Source organism: Hoplias malabaricus, chromosome 3 (genome assembly GCF_029633855.1).
Source record: "Hoplias malabaricus isolate fHopMal1 chromosome 3, fHopMal1.hap1, whole genome shotgun sequence".
NCBI classification, from domain to species: Eukaryota; Metazoa; Chordata; class Actinopteri; order Characiformes; family Erythrinidae; genus Hoplias; species Hoplias malabaricus.
Window position 1 is genome coordinate 19146684 of NC_089802.1, and position 22558 is coordinate 19169241.

Consider the following 22558-nt stretch of genomic DNA (forward strand, 5'->3'; position numbering starts at 1 on the left):
TACAAATAATTCTGTTATTCATTCATTCATTCATTATCTGTAACCACTTATCCAGTTCAGGGGGTGGTCCAGAGCCTACCTGGAATCATTGGGCGCAAGGCAGGAATACACCCTGGAGGGGGCACCAGTCCTTTACAGGGCAACACAGACACACATTCACTCACACACACTTTTGAGTCGCCAATCCACCTACCAACATGTGTTTTTGGAATGTGGGAGGAAACTGGAGCACCCGGAGGAAACCCACGCAGACACAGGGAGAACACACCAAACTCCTCACAGACTGTCACCCGGAGCGGGAATCGAACCCACAACCTCCAGGTCCCTGGAGCTGTGTGACTGCAACACTACCTGCTGCGCCACCATGCCACCCTAATTCTGTTATTTGTTTAATAAAATAAAATGACTGCCTTTCTTATTACTCGGTTTTATGAGGAGAAACTTGAGGTTCACTTGTTTTATCCTCTGACTATATTTGTCCATCTCCTGGCAACAGTGTCGTGCAGAGAGCTGTGCAGAGCTGGGAGATTTGTTCAGGCATGTTACGGTTTTACCCACACATAAACCAAAAGGAACGTCAGATTTTCATAACGTAGTTGAGTATCAAGTAAGATATTTGACTTTGAAATGTAGTGGAGTTAAAGCAAAAATTCGCCCACTTGATATCAGTAGCCAGTAGAAGAAGAAGAAAAAGAAACATCTTTATAGATCCCCTTACAAAAATGCATCTCTGCTTTTGACATATCTGTGGTAGTGAACACACAAACACATACTAGTGAGCAATTCTTCATAAAAACTAGGGGCAGTGAATACATACACAACTGGAGCAGGGGGCTACCAACCACCTCGGCGCCTGGGGAGCAGTTTGGGGGTTAGGTGCCTTGCTCAAAAGGCACTTCAGCCGTGAATGAAATTTTCCTTGCCAGTTCCAGGAACTGAACCGGTAACCCTCCAGCATCAAGCTCGCTTCTCTAACCTCGAGGCCATGGCTAACCCAAAAGGTCTGTTTAAGGAATTATGGGCATTTCAGGGATGTCCTTTCTTACTGGTTAAACTGCTAATATAATACAACTCAGGTTTAAAAGGGAAATTTTGAGCTTGAAATAAATTTACTGCATTTGTGGACACTCTTACTGAGAGTGAAGTCCAGTTTAAAATGTCACAGAGGTAACTTATGTAATCACCTATTTTCTAGGGAAACTAATTGGTGCAGCAGGCAGCAAATCGAATCTCAGTCTAAAAGCACACACAATCCAATGACAAGAAGGGCGAAGATACTATTGACATTTCTACTGAACACACACAATATCTCCACAAATACTTGATAGATGAATTCTTTGCTAAGATTATGGTTGGTATGCTGTAGTGTGGTTTGAGTTATGGTTTGTCTTTTGGTGCTTTTCATCTGCATGGTACCTACTCAGCTCAGCTTGGCTCAACTTTGTTGCTTTTCCAATAGGCAAATCTGGTTCCTGAAAGCAGGTACTGGTTAAGTTGCAGACATCCAGAACAAACTAGCTGCTTGTAAAATCTCCAACCTACAGTTACACATTTATCCAACTCTCAATAGAAGGTCATAAAAGTCCACTGTGGTGTTTTGAAGAGGTTCAAATGCTGCTTGGATCGGCTTTATTGTGGAAAACCAATCAGGGACCAAGCAAGTAGAATTGAGTAGAGCAGGTATCATGCAGTGGAAAAACGCCATATGGAATGATTCCAGCACTACATTAGCCATTTCTGTCTTTGATTAGACTGAAAATCTACTCAGTAAAAGTGTCTGTTAAATGCTGTAGATGCTGGTTATTTTGCCCTTTACAAAACATTGGCACTCAATACTTGGATTTAAAAAAGAGATCAAACAGTTAGCTGAACAGAAAAACATTTGTAAGTGCGATTACAAAAGCAGCTGTTGAGAAAGCTCAAAAACCTTAGTGCATTATGTTGTCTTGACATTTTGAGTTTCCTCAACAGATTATTTTTTTTCCTTTTAGTGTACGGCGATGGAACTGAAGAAGCAGTGTGAGATGATATCTACCTTTCCCTCATAAACTCAGCCATCTCCTTTTGCATCTGTTTCCCCTTCAGCTGCTTCTGCAGTAACACCTCAAAGCCTGTGATGGAGGTGTTCCCCTGCGGGTCCTTTCTGTCTGCCTGGAAAACGAGACAAAACACAAGCACGGTGAGAATCATGCTGTCAGATGCAGTCTGCGGAAAAAAGTTGTGAGAGAAACAATGTTTTCTCCCACTTGGCATTGGAAAAGTTTTCCATGGGCTCTTGATGCAGAGATTTAAATATGAAAAACTATTTTGCCTCCTGGATTCTTACAACTCTAACATTGCTATCTCTATGGAGGACATTTACAAAGCTATCCATGTGATGATGGCATTTAAAATACGCACAGCATGACTATACAATACAAATAGTGTGTTATATAGCTACGTACTGAAATAATACTTCCCATGCATTAAAGCTGCATCAGTTAATGAGTAATGTGACTGCATTATTCTGTTACCATGATTCATCCCTGGAGGGACTCTTCAAGATTTCACAGCACAAATACACAGTATATATAGTGTCACTGATGTGGAGCAATGAATAGCCTTCCTTGTGGAGCATTTTGTTAAATGTGAGAGAGTGAGTGTGTGAATGAGTGAGTGCTAGAGTTTGCATGTTTAGCTGATTAGAAATCTCTTCCGCATATTAAAGCTATCTGTAATATCAGTGTTGCGTAACATTGCTGAGAAAGCCAGTGCTGCACTGACAATTAAGAAGCAATACACTGCTGCATGCCTTATGCTCCTATATTAATGTTCATATGATAATATCTATGCCATATGCCCAGCATATACCCATGTGCTCTATGAGCGTAATGATACTGATTATCTAGACTATACTGATTGTGGTACAGACTCAGAACTTAGATAAATTCACCTCTATTTAATTCAAATAACATAAGACACATTAGATAGTAGTGATATTATTATTATAGGGTTAAATGCGATTATAGGGAAATATAGTAGTACTAAATAATATCAATGTCCAAAATAACAATCACATTTCTAAGTATAGCGTGACTTCCTTCTGTGCAAAAACAAAGCTGTGACTGTGATAAACATGTACCATGACAACCTCACATACTCATGACAGTAGACCCTTCATTCTCATAAGTAATATTTTAACATTCTTTATGTACATGAAAATATGTATATAAAAAGATACACAAGGTTGCCTTACCCAAAAATAATCGCAGTAGCTCCACTCATCCGGTTTGAGTAGCTGCTGCTCGGCCATGTGTAGTGGGAGGGGGAACGTTATGCAGTTGATCTGGTGAAGAGGAGACATAACATTAAGATGAAAGCTGATGTTAAATTGAGATTTAAGAGTTTGAATCTGTGCCCTCTGCTTTTTAATGAGTGTTTATATTATGTACGCATCATCATTAGATGGAAAATTTAAACACCCGATTTGGTCCTTTTTCTTAACTCTTAAGTTCAAAATTTTTTTTATTCCCCCACAAGGGACACTCTAGACCAGTGGTTCTCAAACGTTTTACACCCATTATCAAACCAAAACCCACCAAGCACCACCTATGATTTTTACCACAGAAACATGTGTGCTCCTGATTCTTCCTCTGTTCCGAGGGCATAAGGCAAAATCTTGCTTGAATTTTTGCATGTTTTTGTTGCTTTTTATTTACTTAAAATTTGCATGTTTAAACACAAATTTATCCAATATAATTATTAGAAATTATAGAGAGAATAGAGAGAAATAACTAGGCCTAAACTGAATGTATTAAACACAATTATACATATATGTATAAGCGTTTTGAAAGAAATAAAAACAAGAAGAGGTCAATTAATAATTATTGTAATTAATAATTAACAGGCTACAGGTGAAAATAGCACAGCGCTTGGGGAAGGTGCTCACAGCAGCTCTGCGATTGTAGCAGCAGGTGAAGGAGGGGCAGGGCTGTGCTAAACCTTGTTGTAGGGCTGTAATGATGCGAAGAATGGCCGCGTTTTCTTCTATTTTGTTTTCACATGTTCAGAATTCTTGCTTTGTTTTTCTCTATTTTTGCCTCTGGATTTAGTCCTTCTGGGCTTTGGAGTACTTCTTGGGCTTGTCCTACACTTGTTAATCTTTTAACTAATTTTTGCTTTACAGTTTTTACAATAAAATCCAAATTGCTTACATCTGTCTGTAGCCTTTGCTTACATCCAGTAAGCAACAGAAACCGGGCTTTCTTTACAAGGGTTTCTCAAAAAAACTGGGGGATTGCATTCCCTCCCTGGAAAAAAAGCAGAGGAACGCTGTCCCCCAACATCAACTACAGTGTATGACTTTACATCTACAAGGTGGACCAATGAGGTAGAAGTGTCTGATAGACTGGACGCTGAGTTGAAACAATGTGTAAAAACTCACAAACTGCTGTGTGTTGTTCTTGTAGTGATCCTCAGAAATAAAGAATAGGGTGAGATATACAAAGTATACAAACAAATCCATAGACTACAACGTGCAATTGTAGAATTACAAAAGTGCCCCTGTATGTTCAGTGATAAAATGGACAATGAGTTCAGATACAAAAGTAGGGCTTCCTTATCCAGTGATAGTTCAGTGTGTTTTTGCCGGTAACTGTAAAGCTGTGGATATTTCCAAACAGGAGGTTCCTTGGTGCATGTAAATGGCTCTGACCAAACTCTATCTATTTCAAACTGCCACTTATCATATCCATCAGTTAATAAACCAAGGCACATTCAGTGTACATCCATTGTGATACAACAGCACTATTACAATTCATTTTGCTCCTCACTGTGGCAAACAATGGAACACTAGAGTCCACAATATTTGATTTATCAGCTATGGTTGAAAACCATAATGTTGCTGGTTGGATCAACAGCCACGCTGAACAGCTATAGCTATAGAACAGCTGCCTCTGCTTTTTCTGCAAATGTTTCCTGTTCTGTAAATGTGAGTGAGCGGTGACAGCTCTTGGGAAATCTGGATGAGAAGCAGCTGTGAGGAGACTGGAGAGAGGAAGAACATGGGCACATGAGGTTGGCCATATCCACACATTCCAAGGTTTTCATTTCATTTATAGCATCTCAAGTCTTGGAATCCAAAAAGCAGTATCTGTCATTTGGTGCAGAAACCCAGGTGTTTCTTCCTGTGAAATTTTGTTCACACTATTTGCTCACCATTGTCCTGTATGTGAGCTGCAGTGGTTGATTACATTCAAACTTCTGCATACGACTGTATATCAGTCATTAAACACCACGTTTCACTGCAGAGCACCGGTGCCACAGAGCTCTCTGTGCAGTTAGAGCCATTACAAACTGAAAAATGACATGTATCTGTCTCCCCACCATTCTGACAACAGCTCAGCGCTCCTGTCTCAGCAGAACTCACAGCAGAGACACACGTGGACAGTCTGCAAACGCCTGGATGGCTTAAATTTTTTATGTCTCTCACACACACAAAGTGGTATAAGCACTGGTAAAGGATTCTGCTATGAGATTGTTCTTAAGCATAAAGCTGGAAAATTACAATTCTACATGCAATCATCAACTAGCAATATGAGTTACACATTAAGAATGTTTGATTTTGATTCTTTCAATGGTTTCAAAGGAATTATTCAACTTCCAAGCTTAGGAAGTTGCCAAGATTTTAACAGCGAGCATATACGGGTCCACTGACTTAAAAATTCAGCACACCACTGACCAATGCAGGTCCATCCAGGGACCACTCAGGTTACTGTCCTGTGTACAAGATCTAACTAGTTTTTAATCTCCTCAAAATGATTTTAAATTCACAGAGACTTTTATTCTGGAAAATATACGAATACAAATATTACAAACAACTGTGACAGATAACATAGTAAGCAGGCTATATATATATAGGGATGATCCAAAAAGCAACAGGAATATTTTGTTCCTATACAAACAAGAGTGAAGCAAAGATGCCACTCCATACTGGTTTAGTGAAAGCTGTTATTGTCTGCTAGTTGCCAAAAACAGTTTTGTTTACATGTGAAACATGCAATGTGTCAAACCTCTTCAACATCAGTGAACCATAGCACATTCAGTGAGTGTCAAAATGCACCACAGTCTCAAAATTTCTTTACACAGTTCCCTGAAGGGGCCATATGCTACGCATATATGTTTTTTTTTTAATTGTTATATTCCCTGAAATACTTCATGTGTGTGAAGCACAGCCCCTGGTAGGATAGGTGAGTTTGGAGGGTATATATAGGGCTGAGGATGTGGTCCTACCTCAGAAATATTGGCATTACATCCAATATTTTATACTGATTTGTAAAACTTTTTTTACTTTTGACTTTTTTTCAGGTGACAAAATATGGCAAGACCCTGTAAAAGAAATATAAAGGAAAAATATAAATTATATAAAAAATGTTTTGTTTGTTTTTCATTTTTGTGAAAAACACCATGGTCAAAGTATTCCAGAGTTACCCTTTCACACTAATCAATGGTGAAGCCTTTAATTTACCGTCACAGCAGTTAAGTGGTTCTTATCTTGGCTAACAAGCTTTTAGAATGTCTCCTCTGGGATTTTGGACCTCTTTTGTAATTATCTGCAGACCTTTCAGGTTGGAAGACTTGCTTGCCATTTTTGTTCCCCCCACAGATTCTCAGTGGGATACAGGACTGAGATCTAGCTATGCCACTGCAAAATGCCGATGGATTTTGTTTTTTATTATGCTTTGAACTCTGGCCATTGGTATTAAAAAAAAAAAAAAAAAAAGATATGGCTTTTATTATCAGCCACTGAACCAATTAGCAATTTGTTGCTGTTTGCTTCACTCATGTTTGCATAGGAAGTTGTTTAAATGTGTTCCAATATAGCATATTGGTATACTGTCTTTAAAGTAGACATTAACAAAGTAGGCATCTGGCTTTTTGTAAAATACCTATATAAATGTCCTACTTGCATGTTGTATTAATATAATCAGTAGTAATTTCTTATTATACTGGTTATATATTCATATTTGTCATGTATATGAATAATTTTAGGCTTCCTCCTCTCGCAAAAGGCCAAATATGCAACTGTGCATCTGGAAACTTTAACCAGATTTAAACAAAAGCTTATATCAAACAAAAAGAAAGTGAAATAAGTTTGGCCTTGTAATATGGCCCGTCTTATGCAGCTTTTCTCAAGCCTTTGTCTGGCTTTGTCAGGGGTGGCATCAGACATATTCTGATGTTGCTGATAATAATAAAAAAAATTTTATCACAAAATATTACAAAACTTGTTCATGTAAATGCAGCTACAACATCAGCTAATGTAGATGAACTGAACAAAATTCCTTTATTCTTTTCATTGTATTTACTGTTGACTAACACTACATTTTCAAACATATTCTAGATAATTCAGCTACTTTAAGATGCACCCGCTGTCCAGTTCCCCACACACAGCTGGTATAAACTCAGTGAAACATTGTTGGTAGACCAGGGCACATGAGACCAAGGTCATATTGTCCAATTCAAAACGTGGGCTATAAGTTTATAAAGTCCCAGCAGTGGGATGTGTAGCAGTGAAATTCTGCAGTGATAAAGATCCAATTTAATACACTTGGGATGAGCTGGCATGGTTTTTGATCTGAAACTAATCATCCAGCATTCTCCTTACCTCACTAATTGTGGTTGAATGCAATTAAAACCATTTTACTAGTGTTTCATCATCTAGTGTAATATCTACTCAGAAAAGCAGGGGCTCGAACTGTAGCAAAGATGTACAAACACTATATTAATAACCTTGATTTCAGAAAACCTACCGTCATATGTAGTAAAATAGGAAGATGGTCTGTATGATTTTGTGTTCATTGTACAGCTATGTTCAAACCATAATAGAAATTGGAAATAAAGAACATCTTGGCTGCGCTATCATTAAAGAACCTGAATCTGAAGCTTAATTCCAGTCCCCTGAATCACTAGGGTTTTCCAACATAAGTAATGTGGGTAATTAGTGCGACTGTTTTGTTGCCACTGTCCTCTTGATGGTTCCTCCAGGATTGTATTGGGGTTTGGTAATGGCTCCCTAATCCTGCCAGATTGTACAGCCAGCTTCCAGCCTCTAGCTTTAGAGCCAGCACTCGATCAGCATCAGTCCCTGCAGACCGAGGCCTGGAGATCTTACAAAAAAATGAGCTTTATCTCTTTTCACATGAACTTTTTTTTTAGAGAGGGTAGAGAGAGAGAGAGAGAGAGAGAGAGAGACTGAAGGAGAGTGTGTAAAGGCAGACAGCGATAGAGAAAGAAGGAAAGTTAAAGTGGATAATGAGAAAAAGAGAAAATGTGGTGAGAGTGAGAGAATGAGGAGAGTGAAAGTGAGTCAAAAAAGGAGAGGAAGGTGAGAGCTGATATTGAGAGACAGAGTAAACAAATGGAAAAGAGGGAGAGAGACAGACTGAGGGAGACAGGGACGTGTGAGAACAAGAGTGAGTGTGAGAGAGAAATGAAATGTGAAAAACAGAGTGAATTTTGATGTCATGCTCACGTCTGTAGAAAGAATGAAACCAAACACTAGTGACTTTTCTTTCACTCCAGCTTGTAGATATGGTCAACCCAAAGCTAACTTTCCTCAAACACCCTTCACACTTTTCTTCCAGCTTATCAGAACCCCACCTCTAACTTCAGGGCTTTGAACAGCAGGATTGAATTTTGGGGAGGGTTTTGTTAAAGCCCTCTTTTGTCCATTCTTCGGTCCATCTAAAGAGGACTGTCACTGAAAATGGGGAAGGAGGACAATGGTGCTACTCCCTGCAGTAGATTAGGAAAAGTTTTATCAAGTTCCAGACACCAGGTCCTGCAGTTATTCACTAAGACACACACTGGACCAATGGCCAGTGGGTATACAAATATGGGAATGATCTTTCTAAAATAAAATACACATATTAAGAAAGACTGAGTTTAATAAACAATAATATCATGCTTTCTAAGAGAACAGCAATGGTACTTTTCCATAGCATGGTTCCTGCTCTACTCATTATTGGTAACTGGTACTTGGTTTGTTTTACCATGGCTGCTCCTGAAGTGTAGCCAGTTATGTCACAAAACACCATCTCTAATGTGCAACTGCAGACTTCAGAAACCACAATAATGCCAAAAGTAACACTGAATGTTGTTTACTCATTATATTGTTTGGGACTGAACATAGATCCATTCACCACTTCAGACAGGTTAGTGTGGATTTGTTCATTCTTTGTTGCACCGCCAGTCTCCTTACCAAGAAACAATTGAAGCTCTTCAAAAGACCACAGCGTAAGTTTTCAGTCTACCGTTGTGAATCAGATGAAAACAAATGTGATCGCTACTATAGTTTGGAGATTTTTACAAATTGCTAGTTTTTGTTGGATGTCTGCATTTCGTTGTGATTGACAAGTCTCTCTGGCCAATCAAGCACTCTGGAATGTTTACATTCTTAATTTTGGCTCACTTGGAACCATGAGGGAGCAAGGACTAAAAAAGTACCTGGTTCTAGGTACCAGGAACCAAATTTGCCTACTGTCCGGTAGAATAGTGTAGGTACCATGAAGTGGAATAGAGCCATAATCCATCATAATCCAGAAAACCTATTGCCTATCTCTGTCATATTACCTAACATGGCTAGCATTACACTGAGTCATAGAGGCAGACATCACAAGGCATCAAAATCCAGATTCTTGGTGAAACTGATTCCTGACACTTTCACCAAACCCAAAATTTATTCTACATATTTTTAACCGCACCAATCACAGTCCATGTCCCTCAGGTCTAACTACAACTTCAAGGACTACACTTCAGGTACCTAGAGAATGCTGCTCCACATTGAATGTCGTTCAAAATATCAGAGAGTAGCTTTAGTGATTTTGAGGCCTCATTGTGGAAAACAAAAAGAGAGTTGCTGTTCCAACTCTCACAGTTTGCTTACTCAATAGACCCTATCTGTTTATGAGCGCTCCAGTGTACGAAGCTTTACTTGTTCCTGTGAGGACCCCTCTGTGGGAATCATCCTTTTTTATGGCTGTGTTCTGAGGAAAAACTGGGTCATTTAAAGCAGTATACTCTGTTAACACTCAATGAGTGGTCTGCTGCAGATGATCTAGTGTATCTAGCTAAAATGGTACTCATGGGACATTATTAGCTGCTATTTCAATTCAGAGTCATGACTGTGTATATGAAGACCTGTTTTTTTTTTTTTTTTTTTACTTTTAAAAAAGCCACCTGGGCAAAGGAATTAATCAATGTTACAAAAAATACAGACACAGGCACAAGGTCGTCTGTCAAAAAGCTTTACACATCAACTTACAATCTAATTACCTTGCTCTGCTAACGACCCCAGTGACCCCTGCAGTGTTGTGCTGTCATGCATGAAATTAGCACTGAAAGTGCTAAGTTTTGTTCACAGTGAGCCCTTCCCATTCCATTGCTTTCAATCAACAGTGTTCACCCTGTTCCCATGGCAACAGCAGATGTGGTGCCCCTGTTAACCCCCTTATGCCCTGTGGCTCTTCCCCACTCTGGGAGGAAAGTGATAGTATGTGTTTAGGAACAGCACTGGTTATCCTACCCAAAAAGCTTCTTTCATAAACCTCAGACGGACAGACAATTCTGACCCTTCCTTCCGCTAGTAGATTTCATGACAGATCTATAATGTGGCTGCTCTAACAAAAGACATTTAGCTGTACACAGTGCAGAAGCTACATAGCACAGTGGCTACATTTAATTTTTATTGCGAACTGTTAATGCATTAAAGATGGCTCACCATGCTCTGGAAAATCTCTTAAATTTACCCTCTTGTTTCCATAATCCCACACCAAACACCTTAACTCTGACTTAAGAATACAGCTTAAAGCAACACTGACTGTGCCATAATGTCCAGAGGTGGGCAGAGTAGCATAAACCTATACTCAGGTAATAGGACCAACATGTCAGTGAAAAAATAATACTCAAGTAAATTTGAAGTACAAATGTGTTAAGTCAAAAAACTAAATAAGAACAAAGAAACAAATTTGAATTGTATATTTTTTATTCTGTATACGTCCTATTTTTTTATAAACTGCATTAAAGTCTTAGAAAATTGGAAAGTTATGTCTTATTTTTTACTAATTTAATTATATTTTTAATTTAATTGTATGTAATTAAGTGAATCTCTTAATTAGTGCTGTCAAAATTAACATGCTTTTTAACACACTCATGAGTTTTACATGTTTTTTAATGCTAATGAATCACTTTACCAAATTTTGCCATAACCATCTCCTGTAATTCTCTCTTTTCATAGAGTTTAGTGACGTATTCATGGGTTGATTTAGCGATTTAAACAGTGTCGCTATATTTAATTAAGAATGTAGATTAGACATCTTTTACCTCACTTAATCCCTCCTTGTATATTTTTTGAACCATGAGCTGTTCTGTAGCGTTAATTCTCTCCATTAAAGCTAGTGTCTGATGCTAACGCTTTCGCTGAAACATCTATTCAGCAAATTAAGAGATTCTAATTCAGAATTCTTTAAAACTACACTGAGATATTTTAATAATGTTAAAAAGGCTGGTTTCTTCTCTCCAGTTTGTGACGCATATCACATGAACATTAAATCCCTCCACAAAATACATGGAAGTAGAATTTCCACTTTACTGTTGCTGTAACATTTTTTAAATTGATAAACACCATTAATATAAATATAATTCCATTGTTTGTTTGATTTTTTTTAATTGGTTGAACAGCTTTTTTTTCTTATGCATTACTGACTAATGTATCAATGCAGCAACTAAACACTGTTCAAAACTGAACTTTCTGCTTGGCTTATCACCATGTTTATTCCTTGATTACACAGCAAAATATGCACCTAAATAATGCAAACACACAGAAACATCATCACATTCTACATTTTGATAACTATTATGTGAGATTGTCATCGCAACAGCATAAGACCAAGAAAAACATTAAGATTACCAATATTAAAGTTCAGTTCAACAAAGTAAGCTCAGTATGACTCAGAGGCAGTGTGTTCTGCAGCCGTGCACAAAGTGAGCTCAGCCCAAAATGCATCAACAAACATGTGGTCATTCAGTGGAACTCTGCCTCTCGTGTTGTGTGTGTGTGTGTGTGTGTGCGCAGTGCAGGAGTGTGCATCAGGGATCCAGCTGCTGCTGCTGTGTGCTTTTGGAGTACTCACAGTAACAGTGTTGTCACGCTCCTGCCTCCGTGGCAAAGTGGACACAGGGCTCTGAAGGAGGACACAACACACATGATCAATGTCTCACAATGTCCATTCTGCGAAGTACATCCTCCAAATATTTTCTTAAATTCTGGTGATGTTTGTGTGGTTTCATTAACCAAAGTCCCAACCAGACGAATTCAAACCAGCTGTGCTTTTTGTGTGTGTGTGTGTGTGTGTGTGTGGACTGGAAAGTGATACATTACAAACCTTTATTTGAATATCTGTCATTTTATGACCAATATGTAGCAAACAGCATTTATGAAAGTGCCCCTTTAAAATATTTTATATTAATTTCTTCCATAAATTCAACTAACATTAAATGAAGAATCAAACTCCCACATTGGGGCAGCCATGTTTAAAATGGGTATAGTATAGATTCTCTGATACATACTAGCCACTAGGTGTTGGTATAATAGCCATTTCATAAGACAAGGTAAACTCATTGGAGAAAATGTCCGACTGGTGTTTTAAACAAGGCAAGGAAATATGCTTGTACACAACAGGTGTCTTTTAAATTGTTATCAGAGCTAAATTTTATACAGTTGCTCTTGTTTTTTAGGTCTTGTCAGTACTGCCATGTTTGCTGTAAGGTTTGAAATGCTCACTGTAAAGCTATAGTGATAGCTGTCATTTCCATCCTGAGGTAAATCAGGAAGCAGAGAGCAAGGAAACACAAAAAATGAAGGAAAGGGCAGAGGATGCTACATGAGCTTTCATCACATTCTTCTATCTCTACCCTGTTTCAAATTTGCTGGAAACTTCAGTACAAATGAAAAAGAGCCCATGCTACCCATGGTTTCTATGCTAATGCTAAACAACGACTGAGTGGGTGGAAAGAGGTTTCAGATCATTCTTATTTTTAGTACATTTCACAATGCTCTGGACATGGAATGTTTGCTGGCTAATAAAATAACAATACTAATATAGTAACTTCTATTATTGTATATTTTGTGCAAATAACGACTCTACACTCTTTTTTGATAGCAGTCTTTTACACTGTCTTTACACAGTCCTTTATACTACATTTGCAAACATACCCTATTCATTTAATTAAATCTTTAGAAACAAATGGAGAACCAGCTCAACATTATTAGAGCGGTGATAGAAAAATCTGTTAGATAATCACCAGGAGAAAAACAAAGTAAACATAGGATTCATTAAATCTGTAAGTGTACACAGTACAGCAGATATACAGTAGTATGTAGTAATTTACACTGCTGAAAATAAATGTGCCAAAATTGCTTTGTTGCATGATGCCAAACAGGAATCACTTTCTGTTCCCTAAAGAACCATTAAAAATGAGATGTGTGCCTTTCTTAAAGGTTTTAAAACCTGTTTCATCTAGACACTCAATGGTTCTCTGTAATGAACTCGGCTGTTGGAAAGAAGGCAAGAGTGAACTCTTGTCTCTGTGGTCAGTGATAGCAGCCACAGATCTCGTGGGGTTCAAATATCAGATGTAAAAATTTTCTGTGAAAAATATACATTTTCATTTCACATTAGCAAGTCATGTACACATACACTGCATGTTTTTAGAAGCTATGTGCTGAATTAACTACAGTTTGAGCTTATATAGTTAGGTGTCAAGATTTCTCAGTTTTAATCAGCCAGTGCAAAGATTTCAGCCAATTAATGTGGATCTGAAAATGCGAATAAAGAGCTGATAAATAAGTAGGACAGCCACTGAATATGCGATATATGTGTTTTACATAAGATATATTTTGAACTAAGCCACAAATAAATAGTAGTAGAACATAGTAGAAATCAATCTGCTCATTCAGATACATGGCCCTCTACAAACAAATCAGGGTTAAGTACAGGAAGCTGACAGGATGTAGGAAAGTCCCTTTGCCCACTCACTAAACTGTAGCGTGAAATAAAAACCAATCTGACCAAATCTATACAATATAACAAAATACGAATCTTGGTTCAGATATTGGTCCAGATGTTCATTTGTAAAAACTCCCCTTAATATTTGTCTGTTGTCCTTGGTTTTAATCTAGATACAGATTTAATGGTTGATACAGAGTGATTATTTGCTAAAAATATTTGTGGCAACTTGTTTATAACCTCCTCGAGGTTGTGTGTTCAAGTGCTGCTCCCAGTGACTGTTTGAGAGGAGTTTGGTGTGTTCTCCTCATGTCCATGTGGGTTTCCTCTGGGTGCTCCGGTGTCCTCCCATAGTCCAAAAACACAAGTTGGTAGGTGGATTGGCCACTCAAAAAAGTGTCCGTGTGTGTGTGTGGGTGTGTGTCGCCCTGTGAAGGACTGGCGTGGGGTGTGTTCCTGCCTTATGCCCAATGATTCTACGTAGGCTCCAGACCCACCGCGACCTTGAATTGTAAGCAGTTCAATTGAATAAATGAATGAATGAATGAACTTATTTATAATGTGTTAATAAGCCTAACTTTGTTGTTTTATGAAGTAAATGTTGTCCTGTTGTGTATAAGCCTTAACAGAAACATTCCAGTTTCGGAGGGATTGATGAAAGATCATTTTGTGTAAAGGTCAGATTAACAGCAGATTTTGCTGTGGATCATTCATACCTGTTGATCTGTGCTAGGCTTCCTCTGAAGCACATGGGGCTGATCCATCTGATGCAATGGGCTACTACTGCCATGAAATCCATTCACTGTAAAAAAAGAAAGGTGAAAATAGGAGGCAGTGAGTTCATGTTTTGAGATGCATCTATATAGTATGGTACAAGATCAAATCTGACCTCAATGCCACAAGACAAACTAATGACAGAAAGAAAATTTTTGCTGAACATCTTGCATTGCCTCAATGATATGGAATGTATGTGAGCAATCCTCACACCCCATCTGTCTCTGGCATTTCTAAGAAATGACAACTGCAAAAACAACCACTACTAAAAAAGCAAGCTAACAAACCAAAGGAAGTGTTCTACAAGGGTTTTATTCTGGTTATGGCATTCTTTCTTTCTCAACGTGTTTTCAGCTCCTCCCAGAGTCTATTTTTAATTTCCTTGCCCGTATTTTTAGGGCTGAAGAAAGCAGTGTGTTCTGATTGTCTGCACTTGATAACATACTGCTCTATTCTATTGTAACACCGGGCGAGTCCAAATGCCAGCCCTAAGAGCTTTATTTAAACTTTAGAATCCCCACAGAGAACAATGCTAACACAATGAATAACTCGGCTGCTATAGAGAGAAGCTGTTTGATCAAACCCTTTCATTTCTACTGTCTGTCAAAACAGTCCATAAATTCATATTTTAATTGACTTGTTTGTACACTGTTTGTAGCCTGGCCAATGTCCAGTGTACAGAGAATGTTGACTTCATGACCTCATGTGTGTTCCCTCACACACTTGCAGGTCATTTAAGTCAATAATTACACACTCATGAGTGTCCAAGCTCATAGTGAGATGGATCCAAGTGAACGTGTTCATCCTGAACACATTTGCAGTTTCCTTCCTTTATTTACAAGCCATGACACTGATCCCTCTCCAGCTGCACCATAATTTGATTTGTTTTTAATGGGGCAGTTTTGACGTTGTGAATCACTTTTAAATTCCATTATCCCTTCACCACATCAAAGGAAATATCTATCTCCTGTACTTGTCTGCTAAGTGTCCCTATGTGTGCAAGTGCACCAGTGGGGAAATAAGGTGACTAGACCAGATATAACCCATTGACAGCAACTATTTCAAATGTTTCCTTTGCAACTGCATTTCTTAGCATGTGTATTTTTTGTAAATTTTACATATTAAAATCAATCAACAATAACATTATGAACACCTCCTGCACTACACTCTGTCCATTCTCTCAGCTCCACTAATCCTATTGAAGCACTTCATATAAACCTATTAACTTGGATGTATGTCCATGTATAAAAACTCTTAGAAATTCATAAATTGTTTGATTTAATAAAACAATTTTAGTATAATTAGTATGACACCTCTTTATTATGCTTAAAGTTGTCACGTAAAGTTTCTACTGAATAATCTATTAGTTAGGTATTTGATTGTAAAGCTTTTTCTCTCTGCATTTTCCCAAGTTCTGTCTGAAAATTTAAATAAAACTTCCTTTCCTTTCTGCTTTACTTGGTTTTGTTTTCTTGTAGCCATGTGTATTTACATGCTAACCCATTCTAACAAAATATTTAATAAGGCTTAAATCCTAATAGGAAAGGCTGCTTACTTGGCGGCCATCTTAGATATGCTTTGTGAAACACCACTGCTGAAAGACCAATGAAAAACAAATCTAATATCCATTCCTCATCTCCAGTCCTTGTCAGTGTGATTCCAGTCATTTTCAATGTGTTAGCTTAAGTATCCAATATTACTGAGCTTTGTATATTCTTTTGGTAAGGTTACATTAACCTAAAATAATGATATATAATTACCCATGTCTATTTCAGTAAATAAATGACTAGCTCCTGCTTGAGTGATTGTTTTAATGAATTCTTTGTATTCCATGTGAAGATTTAGAGTAATAGCAGCACTTTGTTCGAGTGGGGATTTGTGTACAGAACAGTGTGCACTTTGTGAGCTGCAGGTGGCTGAGAATGGGAGTGAGCATGGGAAGATTATGAGAAATGACTCCCCAAACAACGCTGTTAAGAAATAGCGGAGGAAGACTATTTTGACCACAATTAAGCTTAGTAGATTGTTTCAGCTTGTTCACACCCTCAAGAAATGCTGTGCATGCCCCAATTGTGTAGTACACAGTAGTAGTAGAAATGAAAATGAAAAGACTGATTTTGATTTTCTTGATGTTTCTTTCTTCATAAAGCATTTATGGCATTTATTGATTTACTCTAAATTAAATGGCCTTCTTATAAACACAGTTCCGTGTGAGGTCATTTCTGTAAACTCAGCTGTAGTGGTCTAGTGAACGAGTGAGTGTGAGGGGGTTGTTAAATATTAATTTTATATCACATTTAAACTAAAACAGACCAATAATGCTTGACATGATGTCGAAATACAGTACTGTACATTTTCAAAGCCATTCTATATTACATTTCCAGTCAAATGTACATTAAATACCAGTTATTCATTTTTTAACATCAGGGGAAATTTGAACAGTAACCACTAAATTGTTCTGAAAGCACTTAAATTTCCTAAGTTTGAAAGAGAAATAGTGGTGCTTAAGCCCTTTACAACGAAGCACTATTTATCTGAGTTTACCAATTTGTTTTTATAGTCGTTAGGGGTCTTGATATTTTATTTTATCTCCTCAGAAAGATCTCTTGAATTGGGGTGGGCAATGTAATATCGTCCACTATAGTACCTGTATGTTTTTTAATTCGATATGTTTTTTTGCCATATCGCAAGCTTCTGACGTAGGCACGTGAACGTGACTTCAGCTCAAGCTAAAGCTGGGGGAGATATTGATACATTCCATAGTATTTTTAACACGATATTGAAAATTACCATATTCGTTATATTGAGTATGCTTAGGATAACGTTTAAAACAGTGCACAAATGTCCCCTTCAGCTGTTTTTTTCTCTTGTGCACCCACCCACACACTCACACACACAACACTGTCTTGCCATTGTTCATGTATGCTGCTGGAGCAGTTCTCAGCACATTTACTCGTGCGCACTCAGGTCTACATCTCCGATAACTGTAAATCAACAAAGAACAAAAATGAAACCAGTGGTGAAGCTTTAATTAAAAAAAAGAGCACTGTTAATATCATGAAGTTTGTTTCTTAATGCGAGTGTTCTTGAAGTGAGCACTGTGTAACAGTACTATCTAGGAAAATAAATGTATCAGATCAGGATAGTATCGGGAGATTATCGGACACGTTTAAATGCTCATATCAGGATCGGGACATCACTATTTCTTAGACATACAGTTTGATAATTACGGTTAGATTATGTAGCATGTTCTTTTTGGTGTTAAAACAGGCACTAATACTTTGACATTCTATTTTGTTATGGTTTTCATAATATCGTATCGTATCGTATATCGCCATTTTTCTAGGCATATCAAGTTATGTGTTCTTTGGTCATATCGCCCAGCCCTACTCTTGAAAAATCTTCTCAAAAATTAAAGCTGAGTTAAGCTTTTACACAGTATTTAACATTTAAATGTATTTTTCTTTTAATTGTTATTATTTTATTTAATGATGATTATTATTATTATTATTTATTTTTAAGGATTTGGTTTTAGGAAGGCCTAACAGATAATGCAAGGCTGTCAAGGCTGTTGTTGTTCAGGTTGTTGATGTCTTGGTAATCTAGTCCTTGCGGGATTCACACACACCACACAAACGATTCCAGTGTTCTTAGCCACAGATAAAATTAAAACACAGGAAATCTGTAATCAGAGGCCTCTGTGGAATACTCTGCACCCTGCAGTGAAGATAGAGGGACTCCAGATTTCCGCAAAATCCTTCTGAATGCTCTTCATTCCCTTCAGATTAGCTATCAGTCCAGGACTACAGAATATTTAGTTCTATATCAGTATTGCAACACTAGCCTTGCAGAAGACTACTGATACAAAAGTGTGCATATATAAATAAGTATTTTACCAATGTTGTTATGAGTACTGTGAAAATCCTGAGCAACCTCACGTCTTTGGTTGTTTGGGTGGTTCAAGGCATTCCAATGGTCGGATAAACTCAAAAACATTTAGTCAACAATATTTCAGGCCCATCTTTATACATGTCAAAACATTAGTTCACTAATAATACTACTACATTGTCAATAGACTGGACGGCATAAGACTACATTCAAATTATGAAGAGATGTGATAACATTTCCATAACCCTAAATGAACAGCTGAACTATAGAAAAAATAGTTTACTTAGGTAGGTATTTTCCTGCACTGTTTACACCTGGACCTCTCATGTGTCTGTGTATCAAGATTATATTCAGATGGAGATTATCAACATAAAAACATGCGAAGGTATGTTTCAAATTTAATTTCTTACACCACTTCACAACATTTGCCCATAACCACTGCAAATGCATACATCTCTGCAAGTGAAAACAAAACCACCTCCTAAAACTGTGATGCCTTCCTCTGCTGAGTTTAATTTAGTAGCCTTTACCTTTCAGATATAAAGAAGCAGTCTGATAAAATGCATTGTATTTTACAGCATGTAGCCTAAGGCCTTAAGGACTAATACAGGAGCACAATCCTTCTAAACAGCCTTATAAACCTTTGGTAAACATCTGGTTAATGTCAGTGTAAAAATGAATAATGCCAATAAAAACTGCTTTTTCTGTTCTTTGAACACAACAGGAAAAATAAAGAAATGCACAGGCAACTGCTAGTTGCATATGACCTGATTTGCATATCAAATGCCATAGCAAGCAGAATATTAGATGACTATCCACATTATTTTTTTTAATTACTGTAGTAAATATCAGAAATATGTAAAATACCACAATGTGACTTTGTTAAGAATATTCAGGTCTCCTTCGGTGTCTAATCTTTCATAGTGTGGTGAAAAACACATTTCTTTTAGATGCGCACAATTTTGAAGTGAATTATGCATTGATCTTTATGAATTTCAATAAGCTGCAGCTATAGCGCTCCATGATGCAACATCTTTTAATGCAGGAATTTAAATTAATGACAAGCTAGTGAACGCAGAGTGTCCTATGATTTGGGAACTAAAGTCTACAACATGAAAAAGAATATTAAGTTTGGAAAAGCAGGCTTACCTGCAGGTAAAGAGTTCTTGTGTCGCATTGATGTTTTGGGGGTCCCGGGGACACTGGATGGTCTTTCCCATGTAGTCTCTGCAACAGAAGAACATATTAAACCCTTACCAGTGAATTACATCATCTGAGCAGTACTCCATGATGGGCCTGGAATGATAAGCTAGTGCAGATGCAGAGTGGCTGACATAAACACCCATAAAACTGGTTTGCATATCTCAGACTGAGGGGGTTGTGATGAACACAACCACAAGTGACTAGCTCTAGTTCAAAACGCAGAGGCCTACACAGCTGATTAATTGGGTGTCACAAATTCTCGGCCTGAGATTGAAAAAGCTTATCACTTATAAGTTCTCAACACACTAGGTTTATTTACTAAACCCCTACAAAGCAAAGCTTGCAACACATAACAGCTCAGGTATTAATATAAAAAATTCTATAAATACATTGCTTTAAAAAAGCAGAATTTACATGAATAAGTACATAAATAAATAAAATATTGTAGCTGTCCCAAAAAATCTCAGTAATAGCAACTTTACAGGAGGACAAAACCTTCTTAACTTTCAATACAAGCCAATGTAAAAAGATTTAATTCCAAGTAATTTTGGAGAATTTCTATTGATCCTTTCATCATGAAAATTTCACACAATGTGAAGGACACCTGTTGTGTTCAGGTGATGCAGTAAACTAAAACTGGACAAAAAATATGATATGTTTTTATTTGGACAGTAACAATAAACAGTATATAATTAAATATAGCCTAGATCTAATACAGTTTAGTGCAACATCCTGCCCTGCCCCGTTTTGCCCAATCCATGTGCTTTTGCTTTGCTTCTTTGCTCCTAGCTCACATTCCCTGGGAGTGGTTGGCCTTCAATGTTTCTTATTGTTCCCTGATGTTTCTTGTTGATCTGCACCTTTGAAAAACTCAGAGTGAGTGAGTTGTAAAGTCAGAGTGAGTGCATGTGTGAATGGAGCCGCTAATGTCCCAGAGTATCTCAGCTTATGCACTCCACACGCGCCACGCCTAAATCATGCAGGACATTTCCTCCTTTAAATAAGTCTCATACAGTATATCTCCCAATGTGCATTTCATGTGTGAAAGGACCATTTCAGGACATCTCCAGACCTGATACTTCATATGTGAAAGGGGTTTTTTCGTCAGGATTCGTCATTGTGCTTTTTGTTCCAGACCAATATTAGGATTTGTTGGCTTTAATTCTGAGTGCTAAATGTAGCACGCCAAACTGTCATTCAGTTGTTGTTATTTCAACAGAAATGGTTGCCTCTGATAGGTCTAACTCTGTTGTATATAATCTAAATGTCCCCATTTGAAACTAATGACTTTGTGCTTGATAATGAAGGTTAGAACTAAAATCATATCTCTTATGATTTGAACATAACACTCATTCAAATTTCAATTTTACAAATACAAAAACTATTTTTATATTTTTGTCATAGTAATTTTCTCCAGAATTTTTCTTTTCGTTTACTAGTTTTATCCTTGCCGTTTTTCTTGTTTTTTGAGCCTCATTTTCAGTTTGCTTTAAAATGGACTTCAGTAGGCCAAACAATTCCTGCTTGCATTAGGCCTCCAAGCCATCTTTCTTAGAAGAAACAGACAAATGAGAAACCAACTCTTGACCTGTTCTCTAAAATTAAAATAAACTGAAACCTGTAGAGAGCTTTTCATAAGCTGCACAAATAGACTTTGAATGAGTTTGTTTGTATATTTCTCAGTGGTAAAGCTGGTGAAGTGGTGACTTTTCAGCAACAAGTTTGTATGAGGGTGGCATGTGAAACTTTTAATACTTTATTATCTATACTTCAACAACATAGTTGTAAATATTATTAAATATTGCCATTAGTCTAATTGAGGCTTGGTTCAACCAAAAACCAAACTGTTTCAAAATGCTGAATACAGGTGATTATTAGGGGAATGTGAAGCACTGGTTGAAGTTGCACTGCCACTATGGCAACAAACCTCTTTTTAATGCTTCTAAAAATTATACACAGCACAAATGTCCTGATAGAGACTTGATAGAGAAGGCACTTATATGTATGTGTTTGTACTTAAATAATGAAAAGCACTTTGCCTGTAAATTAAAAGTAAAACGTAGTGTAAAATGTCAGTAAATATGTTTTCTACATGTTTTGATTATTCACATTTAGCAGTCCAGCCACCACAGCCGGATTACCAGGTGTCAATTTAATATAGTTATTTTGCAAAAAGAAGTGAAATATTAGTGTTTAATTTGCAATACATACTGACCCTAAATTCCATAATAATAATGGCTGTCAATCAATTAAAATAAATAAATGAATAACTAATGCCACTGTACCTTCTTAAAAGCAACATCAATGATTCTGGGGAAGTGCTGTTCTCATTGATTTGGTCAGGTTCAGAAGCTCTGCATATTTTAAGGTGGAATGGCATGTTTGACTTGTCTGAAAGTTTTTATTCACCGTTTTAATTACCACAAAAGTGAATTGTAACTAAATTTGTTTAGTTTTTTAGCACTTTCAGATTACGGAAGGTGGAACTGACTCTAAATTCAGGCGACTGCTAACTGCATGAAACCTAACACAGACTGAAAGAGCTTCAATATTACCCACATACTGAGCATGATTTTGGAGGTCTCTCTCCAGTATCTAAACACCAGATGCCATTTCTCTGCCGTGAGCAGAGAGACAGAAAGCCTAGC

At 37.4% G+C, this 22558-nt stretch overlaps 1 protein-coding gene across 1 annotated transcript in view; it reads right to left on the reverse strand.

Annotated features, from left to right (window-relative positions):
• LOC136690754 (growth arrest-specific protein 7-like) overlaps positions 1 to 22558 on the reverse strand; it is a 55696-nt gene that overhangs the window by 15575 nt on the left and 17563 nt on the right. The window contains exons 3-7 of the mRNA XM_066662716.1: positions 19857 to 19934; positions 14762 to 14847; positions 12171 to 12221; positions 3236 to 3325; positions 2036 to 2151 (exon numbers count right to left, since the gene is read on the reverse strand). Coding sequence (XP_066518813.1) covers positions 2036 to 2151; positions 3236 to 3325; positions 12171 to 12221; positions 14762 to 14847; positions 19857 to 19934 — 421 coding nt within the window. The remainder of the gene's footprint in view (positions 1 to 2035; positions 2152 to 3235; positions 3326 to 12170; positions 12222 to 14761; positions 14848 to 19856; positions 19935 to 22558) is intronic.